At 40.3% G+C, this 10,065-nt stretch overlaps 1 protein-coding gene across 4 annotated transcripts in view; it reads left to right on the top strand.

The window, feature by feature from the left end:
* Positions 1-1,845, top strand: part of OLA1 (Obg like ATPase 1) — a 245,157-nt gene extending 243,312 nt beyond the window's left edge. For all 4 annotated transcript variants that reach the window (XM_073545915.1, XM_073545916.1, XM_073545918.1 and 1 more), the window contains one exon: positions 1,310-1,845. In XM_073545915.1, the coding sequence (XP_073402016.1) occupies positions 1,310-1,411 (102 nt within the window). In that variant the 3' untranslated portion in view covers positions 1,412-1,845. The remainder of the gene's footprint in view (positions 1-1,309) is intronic.
* Positions 1,846-10,065: the final 8,220 nt, after the last annotated feature.

Below are 10,065 nucleotides of genomic sequence, written 5' to 3'. Positions count from 1 at the left end.
GGTCAAAAGTGCCTAGTTTTTGCTTCTTCCTGCTGCTCCCATGAGAGTTGCATTTTCTCTCTTTTTATATCCACTATATGGTTTTTGAGATACAGGTGCTATTTTAAGTGCTAAATTTTATGGTTTTTATCAAAGGGACTTGGCTCACAGGGAAATAGACAATCCTAAAGACACGTCTAAAGGGAATTCTGTGAGCAACGCCTCCTTTATAAAGACCATAAAAATCAGCACTAAGTAAAAGGCCCATATCTCTAGAACTGTAAGGAGGATGTAAAAAGAACGGAATACTTGGATGAACAGCGGTAATAAAATATGAGCAAAAAACTCGTCATTTTTGACTAGGTGAGAGGTCGTCTTCAGAGTTGGGATGATACGTGTCTGTGCAGCAAAGCATAGCTTCCTGCACTGTCCTATGCAGAAAGGAATAGTAAAATAAAGTATTCTGCATGGTATATGTATCTTTAAAGTCATTTTTCTGTCTTGCCTTTTATTTCCTTGGTGGACATTGCACCAGTTTAATCAGAATGACGCAAAATGGGGTGTTATTTATAAAGCAAAATGTGACAAAAAAACAGTCATTATTGACCTGCACTATATTTGTGTTTTAAACATTTTTTATGATTTTATGACCTCACCGAAAGGAGCATGTCCCACAGTGTAAGCCAACGGTGTGATATTGCACTTTATTCAAATTCAGCTGGTCTGCAATATCAGAGACAAACTTTGTACAAATGGCTCTGTTTTTTGTTTTATTTTAGAACATAGGGGTTGTCGGCCTTCCGGGGGACATTTTTTTTTTTTCTCAAATGCATCTATTTGGGGCTAAAAAAATCATTTTTCTATTGGGTTGCATTAAAAAATTTGCATTGTTTGACATGTACAGGCTCTTCCTACCCCTGCACATATATCTTTGATGTGGTCATAAATCAACTAAGAGGAGCTAAGAAGAATACTGATAAGTGACCAAATCTCCCTTTGGACCCTCAGAATGAGCTCACTGACAGATTCTCAGTTAACCCATTCTGCAGCCAGCAATAGACAGTTCTGCACAGAAGGCAAAAGGTTCAAAATTTTTAATGTAACCCAATTTCAAAAATTATTTTTAGACAAAAATACTGGTATTGACTTAAAAAAAAAAGAAAAAAAAAAAGTCCCAAAAGAAGGACCATTCTTTTACACAAATAACAATTTGACTTTTGTTTTCATTTATTTCATATATACCGGTAACGTGTGTGAGCAACCTGATATGTCCTATGTATATAGCAGGTATAATAATTGTTAATCCTCTTGTATTTTTTTCTCTTTACAGGCGGCAGGAAAATACAGGCAACAAGGAAGAAATTACACAGTAGAAGATGGAGACATTATTTTCTTTAAATTCAATACACCTCAGCAGCCTAAGAAAAAATAGTTTTGTTTTGCCTTTTTTTCCTTTTTTTTTTCTTTTTTAAAAACATCAAGAGATTTTTTTTTTTTATTTAAGCAGAAAATTCTGTTATTAAATAAAATACCAAACAAGGAACCATCTTGTCACCCCCTCCACATCCCCTCCCCCTCGAACCAAATAAATGCTGTTTGTTTGGAAATGATATGTGTCATCTCACTGTGAAAATACAAGTTCAGTAAATGTGCTTTCCAAATGATTAAGATCCTACTTGAAATCATAGATGCTTTTCAGGACTCTCACTAGTCTCATGATACTTCATTAATCTCCATCATGTATGCCAAGCCTGACACATTTGACAGTGAGGACAATGTGGCTGGCTCTTTTTTTGAATCTACAGATAATGCATGTTTTACAGTACTCCAGATGTCTACACTCAATAAAACATTTGACAAAAACCAGCCTCTGTGTGTTTGGGGATGTCTGTATTGAGTGGATGTGGTGTGCTGAATGCGATACAGCACCTGCTGGCTGCTGATTACAGAATTTAAGACATGTGTATGATACAGTAACTGCCAGTGTGGGGCAGCTGTCATTGTATCTGAAAAGTGACTCTTTCATGGGAATCACAAGATTAGCTTGCCAACAATTGTGCGTGCGTGGTCCCTGCAAATGGATAGAGGATATCTACTCTTGGACGCCAAGAAAAAAAAATAAATGTTTTTCTAACCTTTATTCACTGATACGCCAGAAGATACATAACATACCTTTTCCTTTCTATGTATCTTCTCTTCTAGAAGGGGTTCTCTGGCAATTGCAAAAAAAAAAATCTGAACACATAACTAAAATGCTATGCTAAATAAATTCCTAAATATATTTTAATTAGCAAATCACACTTGTTTTGTCTAACCATTGTAGAGCATGAAAATGGCCTCTGTCTTGTTATACTGATAGAAACCGGTCCTAGAATATGTAAGCATATGCATGTAGGAAGCTCGGCTGCTGTGATCTGGAGATAACCTATACTGTGATGGACAGCAGTGCGTGTGGCCTCTTCTAACCTTAGGACTCCTGACATCACTAGAATTAGATCGAATAGACAGAGTGGAGAGCAGCAGTGTGAGCAACTTCTCTTTACCTTGGCACCCCTGGTATCTCCAGTATTAGATCAGAATAGGCGGGGTGGACAGCATTGTGACTGGCCTCTTCCTAAATCAGAACTCTTGGTGCCTCCAGTATTGGATCAAACAAACAAGTGGACTGCAGTGTGAGCATCCTCTTCTTATCTCAAAAGCCTGTTTTATTTAAGTTTTAGATCAAACAACATGGTGGAAAGCTGTGTGAGTGACCTCTTGTTAGCTCAGTACCCCTGGCATCTCCAGTACTATATCAGATAGACAGGGTGGACAGCAGTGTGAGCAGCCTCTTCTTACCGCCGCACCCTTGGTATCTCCAGAATTAGATCAGATTGGTTTGCAGTAGTGGGACCAACATCTTACCTCAGCATCCCTGATATCTCCAGTATTAGATGAGAAAGACAGAGTGGACACCAGTGTGATTAGCCTCTTGTCTCAGAACTCCTGGTTTCTCCAGCATTAGATCAGATAGGCAAGGTGGACAGCAGTGTGAACAGCTTATTCTTACCTTAGTACTCCTAGTATCTCTAGTATTAGATCACATAGAGTGGACAGCAGAGTAGACAGCCTATTCTTACCTCAGGATCCCTTTTTTCTACAGCATGACAAGGTAGACAGCAGTGTGAGCAGCCTGCCTCTTCTTACATCAGGACTCCTGGAATCTCTACCATTAGATTACATAAGGTGGACAGCAGTGTGGGTAGCCTATTCTTACCTCAGGACTCTTGGTTTCTCCAGTATTAGATGAGACGACATGGTGGACAGCAGTATGATTAGCCTCTTATTACCTCAGAGTCCCTGGTATCTCTAGTGGTGGATCAGGTAGACAAGGGTGGACAATAGTGTGACCAGCCTCTTCTTACCTCAGCACTCCTGGTTTCTTTAGTATTAGATCACAGGGTGGACAGCAATGTAGGTAGCCTATTTTTACCTAGGGACGCCTGTTTTCTCGAGTAGTAGATCAGATGACATGGTGGACAACTGTGTAAGCAGCCTTTTCTTACATCAATGCCCCTGGTATTTCCAGTATTAGAACAGATAGGTTGGACAGTAGTATGAACAGAGTCTTCTTACCTCAGCACCCCTGGTGTATGCAGTATTAGATCAGATAGACGGAGTAGACAACAGTGTGAGCAGCCTCTTCTTACTTCGGGATTCCTGATATTTCCTGTGTTAGTATATGTGTCAAAACCGCTAAAAAGAGAACACCTGTTTTAAGACTTTGGTCTCAATTCATCAAAACTGATAGAGCTCACACCATTTCCAATGAAGAGGTGTTGTGAAGTCAGAGGCTCCTTATTAAAGCAATGTTCATACATTGCCTTTTTGCTGCATTTTTTTCTGCAGGCAAAACCTGATGTCTTGGTAGTAAAGAAGCTGTTTACAGAAAGCAGTTTTTGTGGTTTATTTTGTGTTTTTGCTGCGTTTTTGTTGTCTCTTGTGCATGTTGATAGTTTAGTGCCCCCACAACTAATCATGATGCAACTTCCATAAGGTTGTTGCAGCAAAACCTGATACCTGCGTTTTTTTCCACTTACTCATTGCTTTCTATAAGTGAAAACATGAGGCAGGTTTCCAATTTAATCGGAAAAAAAAGCTTTTGCTGATACTGTAAAATGCAGCTGAAAAATTGCATTGAAAAACGCAAGGTGTGAACATAGCCTAAGAGGGGCGCAACTTGTAATAAATCTGTGGTGTGCATCTCCATGTGCTTCGTCACATATTTTACCCCAGCATCTGAGTAAGGCCGGGGTCACACTTGCGAGTGTGATGCGAGAAACTCGCACATCAATACCCGGCACTGCCGCTGGCACTCAGGACTGGTATGTGCGGCTGCAGAGAAATACATGCAACTGCACACTCTGGCCCCGAGTGCCGGTAGCAGTGCCGGGTATTGATGTGAGAGACTTGCGCGAGTTTCTCGCATCACACTCACAAGTGTGACCCCGGCCTAAGATTTGTGCCTGGAGTTACGCCACAACTCGTGAATTAGACAAGTGGGCGTTACCATCTGCCAGCTCTTTATATTGGCAGACCTAACCATAACTGAAATGAAAATGTCAATATTTGTAAAACTTTTAGATTAACTTCACATTGCACAAAATTTTGCGACTTTTCAAAGTGTTGATTTCACTGATGAATTGGGGGTCTTTATTTATGGAATTTGTTTCCCCAATGTGAAGCTTACTGTTTGCCACATGGGGTTTTTTTTTTGCCTTCCTCTGGATCAACATGTTAGGACAGGATATGGGTTGAACGAGATGGACTTAAAGTCTTCCTTCAACCTTAAATACTATGTTACTATGTTATTTTGGTGTCAATTAGGAAAATTAAAAATTAAAGAGTTATAAATTGAATTTTTTTTTTTTTTTTACTTTTTGTTTAGTACCTGAATAAAGAAGAAAAAAACCTTTGTAATCAGGTAAATAGGAAAACAACATTATGTACCACAAGAAAATTAACACAAACATTATTTTGGTTTCTAAAACCATCACTTGCTGAAACTTTCTAAATTATGCCTGGTTAATAAGAGATCAAAAGAACATAGAAGAAAAATGAATAATACATGTAATACAGAAGAACAACCAACCTAATGATTGACAGTTTGCAGGATTTTCAGTAGAATTTTCTATTGATTCCTTTCATTTTTGGAAGATTGCTGAGGGAACTGGTAGTGCTACTAGGTGGGACATATCATTCCTGGTCTGCTACTGTACAGCAAAGCAATGGGAGAGGGGAGGTTCTCCGACAGCCAGAGGCAAGTCTGTTCCGATATTTAGGCCACGTTCAGGAGAGGAACAATCGGAGGAAAAGTGTAATAGAAACCCGTCACCACTTCTGTATTTATGGTCATTGGCGCACGGAGCCGCCCTGGTCCCAGCGGTAAGGAAATCCAATGTGCAAGAAGAGTTGTATCCAGCGACCACAGGAGATATGGTTCTTAAAACTTGACATTTATTAGGCCATTATATTAACCCCTTAATGAATAAGGCCATGTGAAGGCTTATTTTTTGCGGGACAAGTTGTACTTTTGAATGACACCATTGGTTTTACCATGTCGTGTACTCGAAAACAGAAAAAAAAATTCCAAGTGGGGTGAAATTGCAAAAACAAGTGAAATCCCACACTTGTTTTTTGCTTGGCTTTTTTGCTAGGTTCACGAAGTGCTAAAACTGACCTGCCGCTATGATTTTCCAGGTCATTACGAGTTCATAGACACCAAACATGTCTAGGGTTTCTTTTATCTAAGTGGTGAAAAAAAATTACAAAGTTTGCTTGCTAAAAAAAAAAAAAAAAGCGCAATTTTCCAAGACCCGCAGTGTCTCCATTTTTTGTGATCTCGGGTTGGGTGAGGGCTTATTTTTTGCGTGCTGGACTGACCTTTTTAATGATACCACATTTGTGCAAATACGATCTTTTGATCGCCCGTTATTGCATTTTAATGCAATGTCATGGTGACAAAAAAAATGTAATTCTGGCGCTTTGAATTTTTTTCTCGCTACGCCGTTTAGCGATTGGGTTAATCCTTTTTTTTTATTGATCGGGCGATTCTGAACGCGGCAATACCAAATATGTGTACGTTTGATTTTTGTTTGGTTTTATTTTAATTGGGGCGGAAGGGGGGGTGATTTGAACTTTTTTTTTCTTCACTTTTGGCATGCTTCAATAGCCTCCATGGGTGGCTAGAAGCATGCCATTCTTGATCGGCTCTGCTACATATAGGTGATGCTCAGATTGCCTATATGTCGCACATTTACGGCATTGCTATCAGCGCTGACCACAGGGTGGTGCTCAGCAATGTGCCGGCAGCAACCAGAGGTCTCTGAGACCTCTGGTTGTCAAGGCAACGCGTCGCTGATCCCCAATCACGTGACGGGGGTCAGCGATACGCTCATTTCCGACCCGGCGCCCGGAAGCGCTAGTTGAATGCCCGCTGTCAGCGTTTGACAGCGGGATTTAGCTAGTTAATGGTTGTGGGCGGATAGCAATTCCACTCGTGCCCATTGCGGGCACATAGCTGCAGTTTATAACAGCTGACATGTCACGGCTTTGAGGTGGGCTCACCGCCGGAGCTCACATCAAAGCAAGGGACACCGACCGTTGACGCAATAGTACGTCAGCGGTCGTAAAGAGGTTAAAAAAGCACAGATGTATGGAAAAAAAACTCCCAGTGCAGGGAAGGAATCCTACATATTTCAACCTAAACGGTCTTAATCATGGATCCCTGATGTGCTTTTCTTGCACATTGAACTTCTGTATTTATCACCCACTCCTGGTTTTGTCTTACAAATACTGAATGTGTGAACGCGGCCTTAGGAGGAAACTGATAATTTTCCAGGGACATAGAAAGAAGACTTCTTCCTTTTCACATTTGGATTGCAATACAAGACTAGATCAAAGTAAAGGTAAAACGGTTGAGATCTTCTTTGTGTATTTTCGACAACGTTTCAATACTTTGAAAATAAAAACAGATGGCCCCATAAACCTCTAGGTTATGTGCACACTTAGGTTTTTTTTTTTAGGGGTTTAGTGAGGCAGATCCGTGTTTATTTTCTTTTTTTAAACTGAAAAATCGCTTAAACGGATAAAAGATTGTTCTTATTAATTTCTATTATAAAAATACTTTGCTCATACTGTATATTTAGGTTTTTTTAGCGCTTTTTTCTTTTTAACCGGTGGAAAAAGAGTGCATGTACCATCATTTAAGTGGATCTTGTTATAAATTATAGTAAAAAATTTAAAATGGCTATATCTATTGATCTTTTCTTGCAAAAATTTAATGTGTGTGAATAAAAATTGCAATTTAAAAAAAAAAGTGGATCTTGTTGGAATGCACAAAAGGCTGCAAAAGCATACGTCAAGAAAAATTCTTCCCAAAAAAGCTTTGAAGCCTCTGCAACATTGCTTCCGAAAAGTGAATGCTCCCCCCGAAAAGACTCCACAAGGAGCGTCTCCTGAAGCGGTTTCCATTTGAAAACACTTTGTTTTTGACTGACTCAACAAATGTGTACTAACTTGTCACAATAGAAAATTACTTTAAAAAAAAAAAGTTAATAGCCTAAAAGAAAATCTGACCTTTTTGCTATTTTCATATAGGATAAATTTGACTTTTTTTTTTTCCTTAAATTAAAAACTAGGTTCACAGGATGCATATTTGGTGCAGAATTTTCACACATAAAACTCATCCATTTTGCTGCTGCAGGTTTTAACTTGTGCAGTATCTGGGTGCAAATAGTTTTTTTTGTTGCAGGTTTTAAATCTGCAGCATTTCAGTACATTGTACAGAATTAGAATGGATTTTTTTTTTTTTCAATAAAAAATAAAATACACCAACTTTCCGCGTCCTACAATCTTGGATTCTGCGATGGAAAAAAATCTACCAAATAAGTATAATGTAATCCCACTCGAGCCTTTTTCTGATGTCCATTTTTTTTTTTTGCCTATGAGATAAACAGATTTTTATCAAGGTTATTCTGATTTTCATAGTGTCTCCATTTTGGAAATCAGGTTTGTCTTTATTCCTTTTTTTTGTGGACACTTAATTTGCAAAAAAAAAAACCATGGACATGTGAACGCACAGTCCTACAGATGCTAATGGGGTATGTGTCCTATCCTGAATCATGGGCGCCTCCATGAGGTTTAAGGGTACGTTCACACAGATTTTCTTTGAAGAACCATAGATTTTGGAGTGAATTCAGCTAAAAAAAATTCACATCAAACACCACATCAAATACTTGAATACATTGCCTATTGATATCAATAGAAAAAAAAAAAACACATTGCTTTTTCGTAAAACAGAAGTGACACAGCACTTCTTTGATGTGGTTTCCTTGTGAAATCTGAACCATACATGACACTGAAGTCAAAAGGCTGCAAAAAATGTGGGGAAAAAAAACTCAACTGAAAACCTTATAAAAGAAAACAATACTAGTGAATACTACACTGAATATTTCTGTACCCTTGGAATCTTTTGAAATAATCATTTTGAAGTGGATTCTGCTTTAAAATCTACATAAAAACTAATATTATTATTATTTATATAGCACCATTGGTTCCATGGTGCTGTACATGAGAAGGGGTTACATACAAATTACAGATATCACTTACAGTAAAACTAACAATCACAGACTGATATAGAGGGGAGAGAGGACCCTGCCCTTTCGGGCTTACATGCTACAGGATGGTGGGGAAGGAGACAGTAGGTTTGGGGGTTGCAGTGATGGTGAGGCAGTAGCTCCAGTAGTGGTGAGGAAGCAGCGGGGATCACTGCAGGCTGTAGGCTTTCCTGAAGAGCTGGGTTTTCAGGTTCCGTCTGAAGGATCCGAGTGTGGTTGATAGCCGGACATGTTGGGGCAGGGAATTCCAGAGGATGAGGGCTATTCGGGAGAAGTCTTGGAGGTGGTTGGGTGAGAAGTGAATAAGTGTGGAGGAGAGAAGGAGGTCTTGGGAGGACCGGAGATTACGTGAGGGAAGGTATCGGGAGATTCGTTCAGAGACATATGGAGGAGACATTATAGATGGCCTTGTAGGTCAGTATTAGTAATTTGAACTGGATACGCTGAGGGAATGGGAGCCAGTGAAGAGATTTGCAGAGGGGAGAAGTGGAGGAGTAGTGAGGAGAGAGATGAATTAGTCAGGCGGCAGAGTTGAGAATGGACTGGAGAGGTGCAAGGGTGTTAGCAGGGAGGCCACAGAAAAGGATGTTGCAATAGTTGAGGTGGGAGATGATGAAGGCATGCACAAGCATTTTAGTAGAATGAGGGTTGAGGAAAGAACGGATTCTGGAAATATTTTTGAGCTGGAGGCGACAGTAGGTGGAGAGAGCTTGGATGTGTGGTATGAAGGACAGGGCAGAGACAAGGGTTACTCCGAGGCAGCGGATCTCTGGTATGGGGGAAAGCGTGATGTTGTCAATTGTTATAGAAAGGTCGGGTAAGGAAGATCTGTGAGATGGGGGAAAGATGATCAGTTCAGATTTGTCCACATTGAGTTTGAGGAAGTGAGAGGAGAAGAAGGAGGATATGGCTGATAGACACTCTGGGATTCTGGAGAGCAGAGAGGTGATGTCTGGGCCAGAGAGGTAGATCTGAGTATCATCGTCATAAAGGTGGTACTGGAATCTGTGGGACTTTGAGTTGCCCCAGGCCAAGTGTGTAGATTGAGAAGAGTAGGAGTCCTAGAACCTTGGGGGACTCCAACAGAGAGAGGGTGGGATGAGGAGTTAGTGTGGGAGTGGGAGACGCTGAATGTGCGGTTGGAAAGGTATGAGGAGATCCAGGATAGGGCGAGGTCTTTGATGCCAAAGGAGGAGAGGATCTGTAGTAGGAGGCAGTGGTCAACTGTGTCGAAAGCAGAGGAGAGGTCTAGAAGCAGGAGTATAGAGTATTGTCTGTTAGCTTTGGCTGTATGTAGGTCGTTGGTAATTTTGGGCAGGGCTGTCTCAGTGGAATGATGGGGGTGGAAGCCAGATTGTAGATTGTCAAAGAGCAAGTTAGATGAGAGGTGGGAGGAAAGTTCAGTGTGGACATGCTGCTTCAGGAGTTT

This window comes from Dendrobates tinctorius, unplaced genomic scaffold (assembly GCF_039654945.1).
Source record: "Dendrobates tinctorius isolate UK_male_01 unplaced genomic scaffold, ASM3965494v1 ptg000143l, whole genome shotgun sequence".
NCBI classification, from domain to species: Eukaryota; Metazoa; Chordata; class Amphibia; order Anura; family Dendrobatidae; genus Dendrobates; species Dendrobates tinctorius.
Note: the sequence above shows the minus strand (reverse complement) of the source record. Positions and strands in the feature narration are given on the sequence as shown.